At 41.9% G+C, this 23724-nt stretch overlaps 2 protein-coding genes across 3 annotated transcripts; one reads left to right on the top strand and one right to left on the bottom strand.

Moving 5' to 3' along the window:
* The first annotated feature begins 2471 nt into the window (after positions 1-2471).
* cpsf3 (cleavage and polyadenylation specific factor 3) lies at positions 2472-9856 on the top strand. Its single transcript, XM_042094527.1, has 18 exons — positions 2472-2642; positions 2810-2873; positions 2962-3059; positions 3144-3272; positions 3466-3643; positions 3927-4016; positions 4203-4353; positions 4603-4778; positions 4961-5119; positions 5376-5522; positions 5688-5840; positions 6179-6287; positions 6446-6544; positions 7797-7891; positions 8229-8316; positions 8620-8686; positions 8936-9032; positions 9327-9856. The coding sequence occupies exons 1-18, from the start codon at positions 2572-2574 to the stop codon at positions 9426-9428; spliced, it is 2073 nt and encodes a 690-aa protein (XP_041950461.1). The 5' UTR covers positions 2472-2571; the 3' UTR covers positions 9429-9856.
* Positions 9857-9859: 3 nt separating this feature from the next.
* adam17b (ADAM metallopeptidase domain 17b) lies at positions 9860-23679 on the bottom strand. 2 transcript variants are annotated; one of them, XM_042094526.1, is made up of 20 exons: positions 23251-23679; positions 22773-22905; positions 22173-22306; positions 21692-21780; positions 20467-20650; positions 18645-18772; positions 18168-18254; positions 17842-17952; positions 17044-17188; positions 15763-15854; positions 15458-15610; positions 14719-14918; positions 14444-14547; positions 14064-14198; positions 13672-13802; positions 13454-13532; positions 13089-13177; positions 12541-12597; positions 11879-12308; positions 9860-10792 (listed from the first exon to the last, which is right to left on the bottom strand). In XM_042094526.1, the coding sequence occupies exons 1-19, from the start codon at positions 23333-23335 to the stop codon at positions 11910-11912; spliced, it is 2535 nt and encodes an 844-aa protein (XP_041950460.1). In that variant the 5' UTR covers positions 23336-23679; the 3' UTR covers positions 9860-10792; positions 11879-11909. The 2 variants fall into 2 exon arrangements, with proteins under 2 accessions (XP_041950460.1, XP_041950459.1); XM_042094525.1 differs by lacking the exon at positions 9860-10792 and having other exon boundaries at positions 10926-12308.
* Positions 23680-23724: the final 45 nt, after the last annotated feature.

Here is a 23724-nt window from a genome sequence, read left to right as displayed (position 1 = left end):
GTATGAACATTTGAATGAGTGAATAAAAAATAGAAATAATTATCCCAGAAAGTCCCAGAAATATGACTTGAATAGAAGTTAGTTAGTTATTAACAATTAATTGATAAACTTGTAGAATACTTTGAGCACTGATGCAGTCAGCATAGGCCTCTTACATTGTTTGCAGGTAGGTAGGCCTACATTTCATTCCGTTTTCGATGGCAAACGCGAAACAGCGCCAAAACATTACATTACGAAATTACGAAGGTTATAGTTTGACGATGTCGTAGGCTACTGCCATGCGGGCCAGATGCTATATACCACGGACATGTTTTGGGGGGCCACCCAAAATGAGGTGGTCCCCAAACTACGCGGGCCGTAGTTTGGGGACCACTGCTATAAACTAATAATTGAATAGTAATTTAATTATTTTCATAGGATCCTGAAACTACAGTTACTACATTACTTTACCAGTTTTAGATGGTGAATAAAACCAAGTCTTTCATTTTATTCCTTGCTGCCCAAGAGAGGAAGCCTATGACATTCTACTAGTATGTTATCGGCCTATCTGTCAGTCTGCTGTCTTTCAGACCGTGTCTAATTACACATTATGGAGTATCATGTGTCACGGCCTCATCCATTTACAGATACATTACACACCCTGCCCTGGCATTGCTGCCCTCAAAATAAACAAGTTGTTTCCAAATCACAGGCAGCATATTTTTAGACACCAGTATTATCAACTGACTGTGTGTATAGTAAGTGAAATATCATATTACGAGGGGTATTATATGTCAACTTAAAGCAATTTGTTAGTGAACTTACTTAGGAAATGTGCCTTTTTTCATTCAGCCTCAAAGGCATGTCATTCCTCAGCATCTGTCTTTAGTGAGTGACGGGTAGCCTACTATGAAAACATTCCCAAACTTACACATATTAAAGCTAAATCGTAGCCTACTCAGATCAAATAGTTTCAAGTTCATCTTCTGCCATTTTGTTAAAAGGGCAGTTGTTTTGAGTGTTACCTAGTTTTGCTGATGTTTTGTCCTTTTACACATCTAATTGAGCAGGTAACAAATGCAAAAACATTATTATCATATAATTAGTATCATTATGTAACACTATTTAACTCCTGCGATTCTATTTTCATTCCATGTATTTCATTGCAGTATCATGGCATTAAACCACACATACAAACCTGTGTCTGTCATTTTACTTCCATTGCAACAGGACTGCCAAGTGGCTCAAGCCAAAGCAAATCATTGACATGAAAAGCTTTAATGTATCAATATGTTCCTTAGATGTTCAGCTGCACTCACACCAAGGTGAATGCATAGGATTTGCCTGTATGACTTTATCACTTTAGTGCATACCTTATGCTGCTAATTTAACCCAAACAAACCCAGGTCCTATATATAAACAAATGAACGAATTCAAATATTGTAAACTCATGCTGTTCCTAAGCAGTTTACTATAGCTCTATATTACATTCTACTTGGTTAAACACCTAGGCCTACCTGACCTGTCAATAAAACTGGCCATCTCAATTGCACTAGACTCTAGGCTATATCCCAGTATGCATTCATAAACAATGGTGTTATCTGTGTCATATACATAGCGAGACAAATATGACAAATGAGTGAAAGTGAAATTGTATCTGTTTAGTATGTAGAAAAATGGAGTAAGCCCAGTGTAATTCTACAAGTGTGTTGTGACGCCATCTAGTGTCTCACTGGTGCAAGTTTACAGAAGGTTACAGAATTTCCAAATTGTAGTCTCGTTGAGGTTCGTATGGGTATTCCCAGAGCCTTATAGAGAGGGGCTGTGGGTATTCCCAGGCTATCCAAATTGGGCTTGGAATGAAAAACTGTTTCAGAAAGAAAGAAAAGAACAATTGAATAAACAAGTTATGTGGACACTATTCCCGTTGCTGAGTCCGAGCGCTACTTCTAGTGGAACTATTGCAGTAGGCTAGTCCAGTCCTCGTTTCATACGGTATTGTTTATTTGCGGATCCGGAAGTTGTCTGTAGCCTGGGCAAAGATTGTTAAGGCGGAGCAAGATGTTTCATCAGGAGCCACTTCCGGGAACCCGGATCGCACGAGGGGGGGGTCAAAATCCCCCTTTATGCAGAGCAGAGGCAGCGACTGCTCCATTGAAGTCTATGGGCATAGCTCAGAATTTCACCACATATGCTAAGGTCTTGGTTCTATAGAGTTAGGAATGTGAATTTCGGGCACGTTTTCATGATCCTCAAACCCTTCTGAACATTTCAGGTACATTTTTAGCATTTTTGAGCATTCCAGTCTGGAGAAAATCAACCTTATATCAGGTGTGCGCCGGTTATTTATGCAGCTGCTGTTGGCCGGTTGCAACGTACGCTCGTCAATACGTCATCGACACGCCTCTTTATGCAGACAGGATTCGATCCCCATTTCGCGCCCATAGACATGAACTACGACGAAGTATCTTGCTCCGCCTTAACAATCTTTGGCCTGGGTGCAGAGTATCATGCCGCTCGAAATTTGTTTAGAGAGTTTATAGATCATATGAGTAGTATTATCACACGTTTTCGAAAGAACAACTTTCAAGCATGGCAGCGAAGCGCAAAGCCGATGTCATCGTTCCCGCGGAGGAGAGCGACCAACTCCTTATAAGACCTCTGTAGGCTAATATGTCACATTCATTGATTCTCGTTTGCTGGAGCTTTGTTAGCTAGTTAGCTAGTTATGGCTGTCACATACCCTGATAGCTTAGTTCTTTCGTTTTAAAAAATGTACCTCGTCTGTGAAAACCTCAAAGTTAACATTAACAATTTGTTTTCTCTACAGTGGGGCCGGTCAAGAAGTCGGCAGATCATGTATTATTTTGGAATTCAAGGGACGAAAGATCATGGTAGGATCCAAATAAATAGGTTTGCTGTAATTGCCTTATCTCTTATTTTTAATAACATAAATTAATTCATACATTAATTCTCTTGCAGCTGGATTGTGGCATCCACCCTGGTTTGGAAGGCATGGATGCCCTCCCGTATATTGATTTGATTGATCCAGCAGAGATTGATTTGCTTCTCATCAGTCAGTAAGTGTGCATGAAAGAAACATGCACAGTTCCAGTTCTCCACCCTCGTGTTATGACTTATGCAGGCTATTTGTTTTTCCACAGTTTCCATTTGGACCACTGTGGAGCTTTGCCCTGGTTCTTACAGAAGACAAGTTTCAAAGGAAGGACCTTCATGACCCATGCAACTAAAGCCATTTACCGCTGGTTGCTGTCAGATTATGTCAAAGTCAGGTACAGCACTGTAAATTAAAAAACATTGTTATATTTATGTTATATGTTGTTATAAATAACATAAAAATCTTCCTGATGTACTTTCAGAGACAAACTCCCTCAGTGACTGACAAGTTGGGCATTACATAATGACCGGATGGATTCGTGTTGCCATGTAAGTGATCCTGACCTGTTCCCTTTTATAATTCTGCAGCAACATCTCAGCTGATGACATGCTCTACACGGAGACTGACCTAGAGGAGAGCATGGATAAGATTGAGACCATCAACTTCCATGAGGTGAAGGAAGTGGCTGGCATTAAGTTCTGGTGCTACCATGCAGGACATGTACTGGGAGCTGCCATGTTCATGATTGAGATTGCTGGTGTGAAGGTATGTGCTTCTTGGTGGCTTGCTATTTTGGGTAGAAGTGGCAAACCTCATCTAGATCATACAAGATTATTTTGTATCATCAAGAACCCATAGATGTTCAACAAGTTCAATATGTATTATAAATGTGTTATATTTAAACAAACAGATTAAGATACAGAAAACTGAATTTAATTGTTAATATTATGAGAAAATGAGTGTGTGTGTTCATGTATATTCTTTACTATCACAGGTATGATTTCACGTCAGTCTCTCTTGTGCTCACTGTCTTCTTCCCTTTCGCTAGTTGCTGTACACAGGTGACTTCTCTCGTCAGGAGGACCGGCATCTCATGGCTGCTGAAATTCCTAGTGTAAAGCCTGATATTCTCATTACAGTAAGTCTGATCTGTTAGGTTGCTCAGAGTTTGTTTAAGTACATTTTGGAAGTGAAAAGCCTGATAATTATTTCTATTTTTTCCTCCTTTTTCCAGTAATTATGCTCTAGGCATATGTATTTTTTTAAAACACTTGCTTTGTGCTGCAACTCATTGCAATAATGGTTCGGTTGTCACTTGCATTAGGAATCCACCTATGGCACACACATTCATGAAAAGAGGGAGGAGAGGGAGGCTCGGTTCTGCAACACGGTCCATGACATTGTCAACAGAGAAGGCCGCTGCCTGATTCCCGTCTTTGCCTTGGGTCGAGCCCAGGAGCTCTTGCTCATTTTGGGTAAGAATCCTCATGCCAAACCGCTCTAAATGTTGTTTGTTTAATGGTGTTGAAGCACATAATGTGTCTGTGCTTGTTTATCATCATAAATGTAAATATAAAGATAGTTGGGCAGGTACTACTTCGTGTATAACACAAAACTGTAAAGAATTAAACTAATTTAACTGATAGGTTGATGTTAGCCTAAACTGTATGTTGACTTACCTGTGAGGCCGAAATGAGTGAAGGCTGTTGTGCGTCTGCCTCCAGATGAGTATTGGCAGAACCATCCAGAGCTGCATGACATCCCCATCTACTACGCCTCCTCCCTGGCGAAGAAGTGCATGGCTGTGTACCAGACCTATGTCAACGCCATGAACGACAAGATCCGCAAGGCCATCAACATTAACAACCCCTTTGTCTTCAAACACATCAGCAACCTGAAAGTAAGTGTGGTTTAGTTTCAATAGCACATTTTAATAGCACCTAAACATACCTAATACATATACCTGGTTGTTCACACTTTACAAGAGCTCACAGATAAGGATATGCAATAGATTTTATGAATGAATCGTGTGTGTCCTTGACTGTCCTCTTCAAATGTGCTTGCTGTCACGTGCTGTTGTAGAGTATGGACCACTTCGATGACATTGGGCCCAGTGTGGTGATGGCCTCACCTGGTATGATGCAGAGTGGCCTCTCCAGGGAGCTCTTTGAGAGCTGGTGCACCGACAAGAGGAACGGCGTCATCATCGCTGGTTACTGTGTGGAAGGAACGCTGGCAAAGGTGCTTTAATCTTATGCAGTACCGTCCAGGGGGGCGCGGGTGACATGAGCGACAGGGTGTGCTTTGTTCTGTAAACTTTTATGTGTAGCTTATTTACTTTGTGGATAGGTTTGTACTGTATCACATTTACATCTAAATGCCTACATTAAATTTGTAAATTTACTCTGTGATGAATAAAGTATCCATCTATCCATCCATCTTGATGTATCTATTTAACACAGAAGCGGTTTTGCTTGTGACTGTTGCCCCCCTCCAGCACATCATGTCCGAGCCAGAGGAGATCACCACCATGTCGGGCCAGAAGCTCCAGCTGAAGATGTCTGTGGACTACATCTCCTTCTCGGCTCACACAGACTACCAGCAGACCAGCGAGTTCATTCGGGCCCTCAAACCACCACACGTGGTAAGCTTTGGTCTCCACAAATACTTAGAAGCATAGGAATTCTACACAGGGTGATGTAATTGAGTAGTTAGGAACAGGGTTGACGTCTGTTTGAGTTCTACTGTGGAAGCTGAGCGCTGCTTAACAATTTGTGCTTTTTTTTTTCCTTTTATTTTTTTTTTTCAGATTCTGGTCCACGGGGAGCAGAATGAGATGGCTCGTCTGAAAGCAGCTCTTATCAGAGAGTATGAAGATAACGATGAGGTCCACATTGAGGTGCACAACCCACGAAACACAGAGGCCGTCACACTGAACTTCAGGGGAGAGAAACTGGCCAAGGTGAAGGACGTGTTCAGACTGTTGATTTCATTCTTGTTTACTCTTCAGTTTTTTTTGATTGAAAGAAAGAATGCCTTTGTGGGTTCACGACTGTGTGTATGTGCTTGTGAGATGCTGAGTGTGTGGTGTGTGAGTATGCGTGTGTGTTTGTGTGTGGGGGTGTGTGTGAGTGTGTTCATGCTCTCTGACTTCATGCTTTGTCACTCCACAGGTGATCGGATGCCTTGCTGATAAGAAGTGTGTATGTGCTTGTGAGATGCTGAGTGTGTGTTGTGTGTGAGTATGCGTGTGTGTGAGTGTGTTCATGCTCTCTGACTTCATGCTTGGTCACTCCACAGGTGATGGGATGCCTTGCTGATAAGAAGTGTGCACAGGGCCAGCGGGTGTCTGGCATTCTGGTGAAGCGCAACTTCAGCTACCACATCCTTGCCCCATCGGACCTGTCCAGTGAGTTTGTGTGTGTTTTTTTTTGGGGGGGGGGGGGGGGTTAGGCATGCACATTTGACTGATGCAGTGCTGACCACTGATGAAAACAACCCCAGACTGTGTGTGTGTGAGTGTGTGTGCGTGTCTCTCACTTCACCCTACCACTCCTGTGTCCCTAGACTACACAGAGCTGGCGATGAGCACTGTGAAACAGACCCAGGCCATCCCCTTCACTGGGCCCTACTCTCTCCTGGTCAACCAGCTACGACACCTGGCAGGTAGGCCTACAGCCACATCACACACCTGCAGGTAGGCCTACGTTCACATCTCAGACCTGACAGGTAGGCCTACTTTCAAATCACACACCTGGCAGGTAGGCCTCTGTTCATATCACACACCTGGCAGGTAGGCCTATGTCCACATCACACACAGCTGGATGAGCTCATTATAAACCTCACATTATGTCATATACAGTACTATTTACATATTTGCACTACCTGTCTATACTGTTCACATTGCACTTTTCTGCTTTTTTGCACTTCTGGTTAGACGATAACTGCATTTAGTTGTCTCTGTACTTATACTCTGCACAATTACAATAAAGATTAATCTAGTGTAATAAGCCACAGAAGTATGCTTCAGTCAGCAGCAGTGATGTTCACAAGCTGACATGGACATATACATAGAGAACTTGTTGTTAAGGAGTGTTGACTTTAGGTCAGCTGTTCTTTGTTTTGGTTTTGTTCTAGTTTAGTGAAGGGCCTGTTAAAGCGATGGTTCGGAGTAATTTTACCCTAGGGTCCTTTGCACCATGACCCCGAGCCAAACATCCTCCCAGAACATTTTTTCCCTTGGTCGAACCCTGGTCGAGTAGCGCTGTCAGAAACTAATGACGTTCTGCAGTCGTGATGGAACCAACTTTTATCTCGTAAATTACCCCACTAATAATGCCCTGAATGGTACGAAACTTCTGCTGTAGTACAACTATGACATTTAGTCCAATAACGAGGCATTAGAAAGTTTGTAAGTGCACCAGGAGTATATTTAAATAAGACTTGCCTGATTATCTGCTGCTATACCGCTGTGTCGACGTTTCTTCCGTGATTTGGGAAAAGCCCGTAAAAGTCCTAGCAGGAAGCGATTACATCAACGTTTTTTGGTATATCCAGTTTTTAATATTTTTTTTCCGAAGTGTTTACAACTTAGTGTTAACTAATAATGTTACAAACTGGACTACGAACAAAATATTAGTGCATTCCTGGATCTACATCCTTATGCATGCTTCCTGCCAGGACTTTTACGGCAACAAGCAACAAGACAGCATCTCTGCACAAACCAGTGTTATTTAAAGTCAGAGAAAATGTATGATGCTAAGTAATTTACCTAAGTAAAAATACTCGACTTATAAACCTGATTTAAATTTTTCAAATGTTACATTTACATATGACAAACGACGAGGCCATTCTTCTGATATGATTGATGTGAATGCAGAAGCCTCATTGTGTGTGTGCGTGTTTCGGTGTGTTTAAGGAGATGTGGAGGAGGTCGAGGCAACGGAGAAGACCACACTCAAAGTTTTCAAAAACATCACACTGTTGCATGAGGCTGGCATGGTGACACTGGAGGTGAGCTGTGGTTTCACCATGTTTCAGCACTGTAGAAACATCCAGGGCCTTCATTTATTTGTCAGGCAAAGTGCAAGGTCTGTCAGCAAGTTCTCGTGCATGAAAGTGTAGTTCATGTAATATCAGTAAAATTGCAGTTATGATGTTTAGATTGATAGATAAAATATAACAACATCTAATTACATTTCCACTGAAATCACCTGGAAAACAAAGTAACATTATGTACATAACTCCTCAAATTAATATTAGTTAGATTTAAGACTGAACTTTGCCTGTCATTCAATGTAGGGCCCCAAGACTCTAAAACTCCATACAATTTCACATCTATGTCCTACAGTGGATTGCCAACCCTTTGAATGACATGTATGCTGATGCGGTCACTACAGTAGTGCTGGAAGTCCAGTCCAACCCTAAAGCACAGAAAGGTCTGTTTGTATTTTTCTAAGATACATAATACTCATTATTTAGCACAATTTTAAACACAATTTTAGCAACACAACTTGTGGTTGATTGTTCAATGTATTTTCTCATGATAAGTGTGCATGTTTATAGACATCACTATTATGATTTAGTCAAGAAATATAAAGTCATACTCTTCCTAAATGCATGCCTGTTCTTGGATCTTGGGTCATTTTTGACATACTTCCTGTAATGCGCCCTTTAAATGCAGTGATGGATCTTGGGTAATTTTTTTTACATACTTCCTGTATTGCGCCCTTTAAATGCAGTGATGGACATGAAGCCGGATATTGTGGATGTTGATGAGTTCCAGAGGAGGCTGGAGATTATGTTCCAGTAAGTGGCCGTCTTTTACTGTTTCACTGGAACCTGCAGGGTTTGTTGACGAAATTAACAGTTGGATAAACATATTGTTTATATTAATTTGTCCATCATTCATTATTTGATCCCTAAAGCAGCACAATTGTTTGGGAACACATTTTGGGAAATTCACCACTCTCTTTGATGGAAGATAGCGGCCTTGTAAAAACAGATGATGCATCTAAAAGGAAGTCTGAAATAATATCCTAATGTGTTTTCATTTAGGGACATGTTTGGAGAAGACTGTGTGGACTTCAAAGATCCTAAGAACTTATCAGTGACTGTTGATGGCAAGACGGCCTATATTAATCTTGAGAGCCGGGTAAGACTTTGTCCTTTGTGTCCCTGTAAATATATGTGCGGTCACTGGATTTTGCAGTGCTTAATCAATCATGTGAGATTAGTTGCCAGTATTAACGTATCAAAGTTGTCTGTATAGTATCTGTCTAAAATATAGTAGTGTCTCTTGCTTTGTGTTTATTCAGCTGTGTTTTTGTATTGACTTTCATCTTGAGAGGGTTCGGGCTGCCAGGGTTAGGAGGTGTATCTGTGTGTGTATAAACAAATCTTGCTTTCCATTCTGAAATAATTCACTGCCCTAAACACTCACTCACAGACTGTAGATTATGAGGAGGGCAGTGCAGACGAAGAGACCATCAAGGAGATGGTTGAGGTGGCTGTACAACGGCTCTACGATGCCATGAACCCAACGATGTGAAAGGACGATCATTCTCCACTACTTACGTGAGGACCAGCTGGGCCCATCCAATGCACTTCACTGGGACTTTGTCGTAATTTAGAGTGAAAGACCATGAGATATGTACAAGAGGAGGGCTACAGCTTTCATTTCAGTGTATACATTGTGGCTATTTATGTCAGTTTATTGAACTTGAGGAACGTGGTCATGATTGGATGGTGCTCAAGTCCTCTTAAGAGGTATATCTAAAAAAGTAAAGTGATGGCACACAAGTGCTCTGAGGACGTAGCCTGGGAATGCAGGGGCCATATGAAATGGAATTCATTCCCAAATCATTTTTTAAACGTTTTCCCTCTTTCCTTCCTCTGTTTTGTATTGTGTAGATTTGCAAACACAAATTGTCAAGTGAATGATTATTTTGGTTTAATAAATATGTCCATGCTTTTGGATTCAGGTGGATTTATTATTGCAGCATCACACATTAAACAAAAAAAATGGAAATATTGGAAAAGTCACACAAAAATCCCTACAAGAACATTTTCTACTGGCAGTGCACATAAATATAACACTTAAACTGCTGGTGAAGAGTATTATGAAAGGAGCCCTGCAAAATGTGTCTATGCCCCTTTTATAGGTTCTCAACAGCTGTGATAAAGGTCTGAGACCCAACAAAAGTTAACAAGTGGATTATTGCTGCATTCACATCTGTTATATGAAACAAATTAAGAAAAACATCTATGAAACAGTGAAGGTAAACATGTACATTTGCATTACTTGTGTCAGACTTGCAATGGTGAAAGCTTTTGCAGAAATGTAACTTTCAAAATCATGGATGTCTCCTACTACCTGCACAACAAAATCAGATATTACAATGCACCAGTGAAGGTTCACAATCAGATACACAGGAGTGTAAGCAATTATGATAAAACTGCAGTGTACACAGACAATAGTCGTTTCTAATAAGGCACTTATAACCCTGCAAAATGGGTCTAGCCCTTTGACCATTATTTGACCTGTATAATGCCATTTAGCAGTAGTAAAAAAGTATGTTCAAAATATATGATTTGTTGTCATGTGATTGTCTTTCCAAATACACCCGTATTTAAATTGTAATATTGCAATGTGGAGTCCAAAAAAAAAATTCAACATTGGCCAATTAAAGCATATCTTGTTCTAAACATTTACAAATCACTTTGATCAGAATCCTCAAGGAAAATCGTAGTGAAAAATACTATAGTAAACACATTCTAACGTTCTAAATAATGCTTTCATACCTGAAGTCATATCTGTATACTATGCTTTAGCCTGTCTTGATGGTAGGTTTTGACATTTCCCTGATCCGTTAAAACACCGCATACTGTATGTACACCGTATATTGTACTGCTCTGATGGGAAATGAAAATAAAATCAGTGTCCTTTGTCAATATATTTCGTCATCAATACCTAAATCTTTCAGAGAAAAATACAAAGGAACCTCTATATCCCGAGAAGCTGTATCAGGGATGCATGTTGCATCTCTATATTAAACAAACATGACGGTATACAGGTTGACTAATTACACAGTAACCAACTGGAATCTTTAAATCAAGGGGAAAGAGGTTACTTGCATCTGTTAGAACTGATATCTACACACCCAGCACTTTGGGGTGATTGTTATAGCTGAAATAACACTAGATATAAGTAAGATGAAAGTGACCAACAGAAGTACCTACATTTTGTCACTAGTGCAGAGAATGTAATAACCCTGTGTCTACCTGGACAAGTTCAGTATACTGGGTACAATATACACACCATTATTGCCAGTATAATGAGCCCATATTTCATGTAACCTATCCTTGTAAACCTATTTAAAGCGTCTTTGTAGAGTTAGCCTTGGAGTTTGTCATCTCTGGTGATAGCTTTGGTGTTTGAGCAAACGTCAACCTGCTCAATGCAGCAGCAATTCACACACAGCGTTCGACCATGATTCAGTCTTAAACATACAGTATTTATAAAAATATATAAAATTCCCAGTTATTTTTGCAGAGCGCATTTCAGTGCTTGTAAAGTGGTTCATACTATGTAATTTCTGTTTTCAGGGGCCTTCTTTAGCAGAGTAGCTTTAAAGGAAAGTTTTTTTGGCAATACCAGCACTGACAGACACTAAAAATATATAAAGTACAAACACACATAATCTCCAATATAGGAGTAGACATTATTCCAAATGTGTCTCTGTTACAAATCTGAGCTCAAATGAAATGTCTGTCCTGTTGGAATTGTATAACTCACAACATAAATTGTTAAGCACATGTATGCATTACGTACTAATGTCATTAGTACACAAGTCCTGCTTGTTCCACCACTATGTACCTTGTTAAGAGTTTCTGTCTCTACTTCTGCTCTACTTGTGGCCATTGCAATTAGAGTACTTTTGTACTTTTCAATGTTTGAGTTGAGCTCTCTACCTCTCTTTCTCCCTTTTCTCTCTCTACCTCTCTCTCTATATCTCTCGCTCTCTCCCAGTTAGCACACTGTCTCTTTGCTGTTGAGTCGCGCCTGTCTCTGCAGCCGGAATGATTTGGCCTTGTCGCTGCGCACGCCACTGGCCGGAGAGCTCTTGGTCAGGTCCTCGAAGGAGCGCGCCTCCGTGCCACCCCCACTGGACGAGAAGTCCTCCTCCAGGACCTGCTCGTCCAGTGGTGAGTCGTAGCTGGGGTCCTCCTGGATGGTGGCCATGCGGGGCGTTTCCACGGCGGCCGGAAGGAGTGGAGCCAGCGTGGGCGCTGGGGCCAGGATCGGGGGGGTGCTGGTCTGCAGGGGCCCTGAGGCCTGGAAGCGAGGGGGGGCTGCACACAGGGAAGAGGGAGGGGGCTTGAAGATGCGCAGGGACGCTGAATCCAGACTGCTCAGAATCTCAGCGTTCTGATAGAGAAGACAAACACAATGCACAGAGATGTATAAAGACCAGTGGAAAAAAACAGTCCCATTGCCCATTGGCCCTACAAACTCATGTCATGAAAAAAATGTCATCGACACCTTTCCCCATGTATCTACAACAACATCAGTTCTAATAGATATGCCAACACAACAGTCATTAGTGGGGTGGAGAAACTAAACATTAATAACGTTTGCTGGAGGAGTGAGCAGTACTTACACTGGGGTAAAACAGAGATTTGGTCTTCAGCTCATACTGGTGGTCTAGTTTCCTGTCCTGGAAGAGAGACAACACACAGATCTGAGCTCAGACCAACAAGGACCTATGATGCTTGACCACCAAGAGCTTAGACCAACAAGGACCTATGATGCTTGACCATCAAGAGCTTAGATCAACAAGGACCTATGATGCTTGACCATCAAGAGCTTAGACCAACAAGGACCTATGATGCTTGACCATCAAGAGCTTAGGTGGAGCAGCAGTAACATCAAAGACTGGCGATTGATTGACTCGGGTTCGATTCCCGCCATTGTAAGTCTGTATCGCTTTGGATAAAAGTATTTGCTAAATATCAGTCTACTTTAACTTTAACAAGAAGACCATGATTCTTGTTTCATAAAGGTACAAATTATATACCAAGGTACTAATGTACCAAATAACTAGAAATTAGAGTAAAAACTACAATGTATGTTATGTCCTGGAGTGAGTTCACTGTAACTGTTCACAGATGAGCTCATGCAGCAAAAAGAAATGGATCAGATCCTCACCACGCAGTGCACCAGAATACTAAGAGGGATCCAGAACAGCAGGGAGAACGCAATCACCGAACCCACTATGTTGTCCGCCAGGAACTTTCCTACACACAGAACATAGGCATAATCTTGCATGGGAACATAGGCATAATCTTGCATGAGAACATAGGCATAATCTTGCATGAGAACATAGGCATAATCTTGCATGAGAACATAGGCATAATCTTGCATGAGAACATAGGCATAATCTTGCATGAGAATGTTACATGATACTATAACATACAATGTAGGACAGTATGTGTGTGTAGAGAAAAAAGTTTACAAATTGAAAAGCAAACTAGATCTGAATGTGAGATTTTCCATTAAAACAAAAAACCCACCAAATGTGTTGATGTCCAGCTTGCCGATGAAATCCCACAATCTCTCAATGACATCCTGCACCTGTTTATTGCATTTACCCTGGAATATAACAAACATCTCAATCAACATGTAGAAATGACATTTCTTGACAGCCTGCTCTTGAAATGTGGCAAATGCTTCTCTTGAGTCAAACCAGACACCTTTAAAATGCTTAATCCAGTGCAGCTAAGTCACTCACATTGCCATCACAGAAACCAACGGTGCAGGGTTTGCCTTTGCGCAGAAACAGGGGCTGTTTCTTCTGGTCGCGGTAGGGTGTGCACATGCCGTTCTTGTTCCGGCAGCACACCTTACAGGAGCTCTTGGTCTCTGAGAGACAGAAAGGAAGAGGCGGGGCAAAAAAATGACCCACAATGATACAGAACTGAATTATATTTTTGACTAAAGGTCAGCAGACCAGGTCTGACCCCCCACAGTAGTAGCAGAATAATAATGACCAGTGTGAGGGGCTTTATTGACAAAAGAGAGTTGTTCTTGAGAGCTACTGAACAACTAAAAACGATACGGGAAAAAAACAACTTTACAGTTCCCGCCCAGTGATGAGCTAATGACGCGGTCGGAGAGCCGTACCATTGCAAGCGCAGGGCTCCAGCTTAGCGAAGGCCACACAGAAGGGGATGCACTCCCCACTCTGACACTGGCCGTTGTCCACGCACACCGTCTTGTCGGGAGCGTTCTCTGGAGGAGGACACTCACTGCTGTTCCCTTAGGGCCCCAAGGACAGAAATCAGACACTAGCTCTCAGTCATCACACAACAATGACTTGTGTTGTGGGTCTCTCTGTCCCACAGACTTCTATTAAAGTGAGCACACTACAAGTGTTGAGGTTACTAAATCCCTGCAGCTAGGGTGATCTAGACATTGCTATAGGATGAAATATAGGCTGGATGGATAAAATTGCATGTGTGCAGTAACAGTAGAATTGATTACATGCTATAGAGTATCCTTACCAGTGCAGAAGGACATCCCCTTACAGGTGGCGTTGATGGGCTCCTGACACACCTTCCCCTTCTTTTCATACATGCACTCTCTACAGCAGGCACTGTTACGGTCACTGAGGGGGGGGAGAGAGGAAGAAAGACAGAGAAAGAAGGAAAGAGAGAAAAACAGACAGAGAGAAAGAGAGAGAGAGAGATAGAGAGAATAAATACAGGATATCCTGAATAGTGTCTGTGAAGCATGTTATGCATCATTGCCACCCAATGCATTATTGCCACCAAAGCACCTGCACATTTTCCCAGGCCGGAGTTTGCAGTTGGCAGTGCAGCAGGGGTCATTGCTGAGGTGCAGAAGTCCGGGGTCACACTCCTCTCCGTCCTCCACACGCGAGTTCCCACACACGCTGCTGTTCCGCACGCGAAAGCAAGAGGGCGCCTTGAACTTGAGTCGCTTCAGGATGGACATCTTACTACAGGTGGAGAAGAGCTGTGTGCATGCATAAATAAAGCCAATCATCAATCATGAGAGACCTGTGTGCATGCGTAAATAAAGCCAATCATCAATCATGAGAGACCTGTGTGCATGCGTAAATAAAGCCAATCATCAATCATGAGAGACCTGTGTGCATGCGTAAATAAAGCCAATCATCAATCATGAGAGACCTGTGTGCATGCGTAAATAAAGCCAATCATCAATCATGAGAGACCAACATCTTCAACGCCAGCTAACCAAGGCTAGTCTAGCCAGTTCTGAAGGTAAGGGCAACATACTGCTCTTCTAACTAGTTTTGAAGTACTGGTAACTCTTTTCACTCTTTCCTAATGTGCAAGTGCACGCTTGTGTTAATGCTTCAATTTAGTACACGGTCATATTTACATCTTTTGTACAGTGGGTGTGGATGTGGTTAGGTATTGGAGAGCTTCTGCCTGAATATTGTACACCATTCAACTGATGGTGATTAACACATCTGCTAAGTGACTGCCTGACAGTTAGGGGGGCAGGAAGGACGGGGGGGGGGGGGGTACCTTGTTGTTGGAGTGGTCCCCACTGACAGCAATGGGGTACATGACGTATTTCCCTCCCTGGTCATCACGGGGGGCGCAGTCCGGCATGTCGTCCGGGTCGTGTACCGCACCAAAGTTATGGCCCAGCTCATGGGTGGTGACCAGGTCTGCTTCCTTCAAGTAAGTAAGAGGGAGAGGTTATGTTTAGAGAAAAAAGGCTGAATGAATAATTGCATGTACAGTGTCATAGCTGTGATGTGGCGACTCTCATCTGTTTACAGCCTCTATGGAAGCCTACAGGGCTGAAAATCATTTGGTGAACTTGCCTTTGTTAATATAGTTTTCCCATAATTCTTGGTGCTGGTCAGCCCAGTGTTTAGGTATATGGCTCTTTGGTCACTGGGTGAGGGAGTGCACTCTGAAACGGTTAAGACAAGATAGCATCACGTCACATGAAACAACATCATGTAGCTAATGGCCATCAACATCCTCTCCCAGTTGGCACCCTATCACACAGCACATTTGATAGCAGTTAGGACAACCATGCATTCAACATACCAAATCAAATACAAACATTCAGGATTTAAGCATCTCTGATATACTGTAATTTACCACCTATTGACCAAGGTTTACACATTGATTTCACAACATTTCATCAGCTATGAGGTTAATACACAGGAGTTGGCTATACATATACATATATAGGCATTTCTTTTATTATTTTACCTTTTATTAAACATGATCAGATTCTGAGTCACTGGGTTATTGGGCACTGCGGTTGATATACTGTTGTTTATATTTTATATATTTTATATGATACGAAGCACCAACAACGCAGTTAGCAAACCCAGAGTTTATTGCAGAAGACTGTTAAGACCATTTACCAACTGTCCCCCTACCAGCTCCTCCAACCCAGTATTGCAAGGATTCGTTGTACTGTCATGTTTGGTTCATCTATTATTCGTGTCACGTTTGGTTCATCTATTATTCGTGTCACGTTTGGTTCATCTATTATTCGTGTCACGTTTGGTTCATCTATTATTCGTGTCACGTTTGGTTCATCTATTATTCGTGCTCTGGTTGGAGGAGAATAGTAAGGGGACAGATTTAACAGTCTTCTGCAATAAACTCCGGGTTCGCTAACTACATTGTTGGTGCTTCGTTTTATGTGTATGTGTCGTTTTATGTGTGACCCTGAGCAAGCTACTGACGAGGTTTGGTGCTGTTTTGAACAATATTACTGGTTATAAAATACTATTTGGGAAGCGTTTAGCTTACCGCCCTTAGCTAATCCACTATTTGCGATTTGGGGCTATAGCATATACTGGGACAAGCTCTGTAGTGGTTGATCAACGAAAAATACTGTTATTTGATGTGTTTTAATGCAGAAAAAAACCCTGGGGTCAATTTTCGCTGGAGTTACACTTTAAGCGCCTTGCTCAAGGGCACAACGGTGGGAGCTGGGAATTGAACCCACAACTTTTCAGGCTACTGCATGCTAGCCCAGCTCCTTAGCCACTACGCTACCACTGCCCCATTTATACACAATGCGGCTAATACACAGGAAATGACTGTACATCCAGGAGTTCTAAAGGAGGCTCACTCACTCTCAGAGCACACACCGCCAGGGAAGCCCTGTTTGGAGGGTGCCACATATGCCAGACCCAGGGTGCCCTCGTCAAAGTCCTGGTAGGTGAACAGATGTGCCAGACACACCTGCGATGCATTATCAGCTATGTCTCTGCTGAATTGCTGGAGTGAGAGAACAGGGAGAAATGAAGGACAGGGAGCCATGACTAGTGGAAAGTATCCCCATTAAATACAGCACTGACACCACGATAACACAATGACTAGATCCTCCTGGGTCACTAAGAATGTTAGTTTAGGTAACACTTTACTTGACAGTATCGACATAAGAGTGACATGACACGGTCATGAACACATGACATGACACATGAAACGTAACCCTAATCCTAACCTCTAACCCTAATCCTATAACCCCCAACCCTAAGCCTAACTCTAAACCTAACCCTAAACCTAATCCTAACCCTAACTTGTTATGACAAAAACGGAATGTCACTTAATAACAGAAGCGTTATGTCATAATAGTGTATGACTTGTTTGTGACACGTTCATGAGTGTCATGTCACTCTTTTGTCAACACTGTCAAGTAAAGTGTAACCATTTATTTTTATTTTATTTATCTACCCTTTATTTTACCAGTTGAGTCCCATTGAGAGCTTACATCTCTTTTTTGAAGGGAGCCCTAGATTAGTAGTCCTAATTTAGAGGTTTCAATTTCAAAGGTCAAACCTCTCTCCACTTGTCTCAGAGAAAGTTTAGGAACACTTAAGACCACAGATACACTTGGCCATGTCCGAGCAAACAACGGTCCACTCACTCACCTCCAGAAGTTTCTTCACATCCCACACGTCCTTTCCCTTCACCGGGCTTCCCTCCATGTTGAAGTGGAGCTCTCCCGGTGCTACTGGAGTCGGCTCTTTGTTGATTATAATCTAAGAAGTCAGCGTAAAGTGCCGGCACAGTCTAAGTATCAGTTATGAAAAGGTCCTCAACAATGAGAAGTATGCTTTGTGTGAAAGTTGCAGGACATAATCAAATCGGAAAAAAAAAAAAATTGATTTAAGGTTCTTTTGACGATATTGGCAGGAAGAAGTGTTCATCATGTAGTCTTGCATTACAAAGCTCCAAGTTGGGATGTCCTTCTCACCTGTTGGATTTGAACACCATAACCTTTGAACTCATCATCCCAAGATGTGTTCCTATAGATGTCATCCACACGGTCGATCAGCTCAATCTGAAGTGAGAAGTCATAATCTCGTCATGTGTATCAGTTCTACAGTATACTTTTATTTCAAATGAAAATAGAAGTCCCAGTTAGGCAATTTGTGAACATGAAATGTATGCACTCCTATCCTCTAGTAGTAGTACTACTCTATTCTATTCTATTGTTGTATTCTATTACTCTATAATGTTCTCTACTCTATTGCTGTATTCTATTACTCTATTATTCTGTTCTCTATTCTATTGCTGTAGCTGTAGCTCTGTGGCTTAAATGTTATTCTATTCTAAGTGCTATTCTATTGCTTTAAGTCGCTTTGGATGAAAGCGTCTGCCAAATGAATATATGCTATTGCATGTGTGTAGTTGTGTCCATCTGTCTGTCAGTCGGTCGGATTGTTCTCACCAGGTAGTTGAGGGTGGTGCTCTCCTCCCCACGGCCCATGTGCTTGAAGAAGCGGTGGTCAGCCACCAGCAGCAGAGGGCAGGTGTTCACGCTGTGGTCGTGCACCTGCCGCGTCTCTCTGATGTGCTCTGGACATCACAAACACAAAGCACACAGTAGATTGTACACAGTGCCAGGGCCAAACATATCAACTATCAAATAACAACCCTTAAAGGCACCTTAACAGTTTTTTTACCTTAACATAATGTTTCGAAAATCATTTTGATGGCAATTACCAACCTAGCAACTTTCCGTGTTTAGGTAGGAACCATAGGTAGGAACACTGACCCTCCCCATACTTTGTAACAAAAGACGCACATTTAGTTTGTTTATTATGCACTTCTCAACTGTAGGAGGACCCCCAGAACAAATCTTCTTTAATGCTGCTTATGATACATTAAGTGCTGCAAGCTGATGATACATGGGGAAACTTGTTGAGCAATGTTGCTGGGCAGTGTTCCTCATTATTGTGCTTCTGGCATGTTCCCATTGATATTGGGCAACAATTTATTTTCTGGAGAACTAATCATCTGTAGGCAAATCCCAGAGCCAAGATCTTTATCTTTATACGGTTCTGGCAAATCCTAATGATCATCCAATCAGAATAAATAGAACTAGTTATGTGGTTGCCCAGCAACATTGCTCAAAACGTTGCCCCATGCCTCATCACCTTTACAATCAAATCAACCTACATCATAGCCTTTCTAATGGCAGATGCTTAACTGGTTTACTGAGGACTGATGTGGATAAAAGCATAAGCAGAAGGTGCAAGAAGAAGATGCATGTATAGTATATGTGTCATTGTATCCATCTATGTATCTCCTTCCTGCTCAGTTGATCTAAGAACAGGGATTTTACAAGGCTTTCAAATGTAAGTTAAGGAAGTCACAACACACTGATGATGGCCTAGGGGCGAAACACGTACGTTTGTAGACATGGTCCATTAAAATGTTTTGCAAGAGCTAATGCGTGAGAGTGTGGTTTTCAACTTGTGTTTTTTACAGTCTTTTATCGAACTCGCACCCTAAGAGGTAATTTAATTTTGGAATTGAGCGCGTCTGTTCCTGTGTAAGTAAAGGAAGTCACCATTAAGTCATCTCTTTATTAATTTCGAGTCATTCTCAATTCCCTTATTTGGTTTTTCTTTTGAAAGTATGTTACTGTATAGAACCACAGTGTCATCCGCCACAACCATCAAATCCCCTGATCTCTCTTAGCTTTAGTACGCATTCTGTATGTGTATGCACACACATGTTTTTGTAAATGAAAGATGTCTGCGCTTTAACTCCTTTAAGGTGATATGATACATGGGCCAACTTTTTGAGCAAATGTTGCTGGACAACCACATAACCAGTTCAATTTATTCTCTTTAGAAGATCATGACGATTTACCTACTGATGATTAGAGTTTTCCAGAAAAGAAATAGTCAGAATGGCAATGTGAACATGCCAGAGCCATAATACGGAACATTGCCCAGCAACATTGCTCAAAAAGTTGCCTCATCAAGTATTAAGTACCTTAAGTTTTATTAACTGTGTTGTGTGATTAGTGGGACCACTTGTGCCCAGCTTTACTAGACATTAGTGAGTAAGAAAACCTTTCTTTACCACTCTGTGACACAGGATTGCATTATCAAAATCTCCTGGTGCAATTATATTCATCTGTACATTTTCCTCTGCAATACTGTTGCAATTTTGGCCATATCAAATATACTTTGCTTGAATACTCTTTCTGTCACTGGGCTGCAGATTTAGACGTATGGCCATTGGCCAGTGAGTCTCACCCTCCTCCTCCCCATCATCATTGCTGTGGGGAAGCTGCACTCCCTCTGGAAGGAGGTCACGGAGGCCAGCATTGACATAGCCACACACTTTAGAGGAAGCGAGCCGGCTGATGTTGTGGATGTCCTCAGAGCGGTAGACCAGTAGCCGGTCGCGTGCGGCTGCCGATGTGTACCTCCACAGGGGCTGAGGCAGGAGGGGAAAGTGGAAGAGGACGAGCCAGCATGGTCAGAGGGTGAAGGAGAGCGAGATCGATTACGGGGTGATAAACACAGGAAGGGAGAAGACACAAAAAGGGACAACATAGGGTGACAACAAGGCAGTCAGGCGCACCAGGAAATAGTGAAACCCAAAAGCTTTTTTTTCTTTTTTCTTATACTTTGTCCATTTTAAAATCTTAAAGGGTCAATCATACAGGGCGGACACAGGAACTCACAGAACAGCTCTCAGAAACAAGCTGATCGTAAAAAGTACATTTGTCAACCCTTCCTCAGGATGTCAATGTTTTAGTTCCACCCATTTCCACTTTGAAGATAAAATAGAAGGGATTTCACCTTGTTCTCTGATGTTAACATAAGGTATGCAACATTGGTCTGTCAAAAACACACTCAGATGCTATTTTACCAGCCCATTTACAACCTTGCTATTAGGCTGGGGAATAAAACAACTCATTTTAACAGATATCTAGCACTCCCTCATGGTTATCTGGTACATGAATCACTAAGTGAGCTTTATGCTGATTGGTTGCCTTGCAGCCAAAGACGGTTCACAGTTCACAATTAGCAAGCAACCAGAGCCCAGCAACTTCTTCCTGAATTTCCAACTCGTACTACTAAATAACATAATGGTAAAATTGGGTGGTGATTAGAGGGATGTTTTTTAGTGGTCATTTCGAAATTCAAGCAAACAACCATGTTTCCTGTTCACAGTAGCTTTGTGGTCATGCACCAAACTCTTCTTATTCAACAAACCCATAGTAACAGTTATCCATTCTAGGTCATCTTTAACAAGCAGAGCACTTCCGTAATTATTCTTCACAGTAAGCATCCTTGTATTCACAATGACCATTGCATTTGATTCTCATCATGTATTTCTTTTGCATGTTAGCAGTGTCATCGTTGTTGACATTTCAACAGCAATACAGCCAATGCCATTCCTGTTCACCAGCCCAACTGAAGGACAACCTGCAAGACTAAATATGAAGCCAATCTGACGTAGATGCCATACCTCTATGTTATACTCTGCATCATGGAGGAGGATATGGGCTGAGAACTCGTTGTCATCGATGTGAGCCTGGACTCGAGAGTGTTCCTCCCCTTTGGAGTGATAGGAGGTCAGTTTAACACAGGCACAAGTCACACATACCAAACAACACCACCTACAGTAAGTGGGTACATATATAATGCTTGCTTAGGTACACTAAGGCATATTTTGTGAAACAGCCTCTAATTGAGATATGATAATCAGTGGTCGACATATGTCAAAAGAGGGACAAGCACACGCAAAAAGAGGAGAGGCACTGGTGAGCATCTTCTCTTTTTGAATCTGTTGGACAAAGTCAACAATGTGACATCTATCTGTTTTCGGAGAAAGATCTTTCTGTGCTGTCTGAAATTGGCAATACTTGCTAAGCCCAAAGAACTAGGAGAGGGGATTCTCCATCAGCAGACTACTGTTAGCAGAAGAACAGAACAAGAATGATATTCACCGATCACATGGCCTGTGAAGAAGTTTTGTCTGTGCACTTCAATCAGCTCCTCATTCCCATTCTCCCCCATAGCCATAGCCCTGAAGTCATCAGCAAACAGCTCTGTGTTGGTTGTAAGATAAAGCCTAAAGTGCCTGGATACAAAAGCAGACAGGGAAACAAGTCATCAAGGTGGAAAAGAAAATCAAGTAGCCTAGTACAGACTGATCTACAATGATAAGGAATCAAGGGGTGAGAACCAGAGGGGCGTAAGTGACATTTTTGGCGAAATTGAGATATATGCCTATATCAAATGAAATCTTATACTATCAAAAGGACAACATTATTTTAAAAGTAATTTTACAGTTATTAGTGAAGAACCAAAGGACTTGGTGAAAGTTAAAGTGAAGTTGGTGAAATAGCCTATCACTTACGCCCCTCTGGTTCTAACCTCAATGATAAGGCTGATAGAATCCACAGAAAACCTAGATAGTTAGAGGATGATGTTTACTTGATAATAGGCTAATCCAAGGATGATAGATGATGCTATTCTCCTTTTGTCTGTCATTGGCCCAATTTATTCAAATCGAGGTCATAAAAGTGGTCTCAGGTCAGACAAACCTTTGTAGAGCTGTGAAACTGAGCAGCCTCTCCATATGGGTGTGCATCTGGACATCCCGCTTTCGGACCGAGTGTTGCTTGAGCCTGGACATGGGCAGAACCTCAAAGTCTGACAGCATGGAACTAAGGGTGCCTGGGGAGGTGTCACAGGTGGTCAAATCGGGACAGTCGCTGTTCTACATATCACCTCTTGCATATTTTTCTGTGAGGAAATGGCCATTGGACAGACACGCAACGGGGAGGAAAACAGGCTATTGCAGAGGGGTTGCAGCTGCTTGCTAGAATTGCAACAGGTAGGCTAGCCTAGTTGTCCAATTTAACTAAGCCGTGATGGATTTGGGTTAAATATATCGCTGGAATAGACTGTCAACATAAACTGTCAACTTACTTGATTATTACTTACTTGATTATTACATATCAACATCGGGTTAAAATCAATTAAAGTAACTACGTTGTAGCCGCTAATCAAAACACTCACCTAGTTCATGGTCTTCTTCAACATCACCTCGAGCAGTCTCTCCCATAAAAAGTAAATAAAATACAATAAAAACATAAAGATCCATGGCGGCCAAGTTTGCGCTGCTGACTAATGTCAAAACTCGGCTTGCTTATCCCGAACAGTTACGTGATGTCCACAGGATTAACAGCCTGCTTCAATCAACATCAACATCTGGACGTCATGATAAAACTATGAAGTTCGCTTGCTCATGGGCCGACGCGTTACAAAGAAGCAATGAATGAACTTAGACGATGAAACAAATTAACGTGCTACATTGTATCATAAACACATTTCCCTCGCACGTAGTAAACCGTTGTTGGTAAAACTTAAGAATTAACTCAAAAAGATTTCAGACAAAGTCGTCAGATTCCAGTTTAGACGCGAGCAACCGTACACCCGGAAGTGTTCTCAATCCCTAGACAAGGAAAAAAAAAATCTGTTTTGGCATGCATG

This window comes from Alosa sapidissima, chromosome 6 (genome assembly GCF_018492685.1).
Source record: "Alosa sapidissima isolate fAloSap1 chromosome 6, fAloSap1.pri, whole genome shotgun sequence".
NCBI lineage: Eukaryota > Metazoa > Chordata > Actinopteri > Clupeiformes > Clupeidae > Alosa > Alosa sapidissima.
This window is presented reverse-complemented; position numbering and strand designations above follow the sequence as displayed.

Bases quoted from the DNA above. Each gene is read 5' to 3' on its own strand.
- cpsf3 (XM_042094527.1), top strand. From the start codon at position 2,572: ATGGCAGCGAAGCGCAAAGCCGATGTCATCGTTCCCGCGGAGGAGAGC. The intron at 4,354-4,602 runs GTAAGAATCCTC...GTCTGCCTCCAG, and splicing joins GGAGCTCTTGCTCATTTTGG to ATGAGTATTGGCAGAACCAT. The intron at 5,523-5,687 runs GTAAGCTTTGGT...TTTTTTTTTCAG, and splicing joins CCCTCAAACCACCACACGTG to ATTCTGGTCCACGGGGAGCA.
- adam17b (XM_042094526.1), bottom strand. From the start codon at position 23,335: ATGGATCTTTATGTTTTTATTGTATTTTATTTACTTTTTATGGGAGAG. The intron at 20,651-21,691 runs GTATGGCATCTA...CTCCTGCCTCAG, and splicing joins ATGCAGAGTATAACATAGAG to CCCCTGTGGAGGTACACATC. The intron at 14,548-14,718 runs GTGCTTTGGTGG...CCCCCCCCTCAG, and splicing joins CGGCCTGGGAAAATGTGCAG to TGACCGTAACAGTGCCTGCT.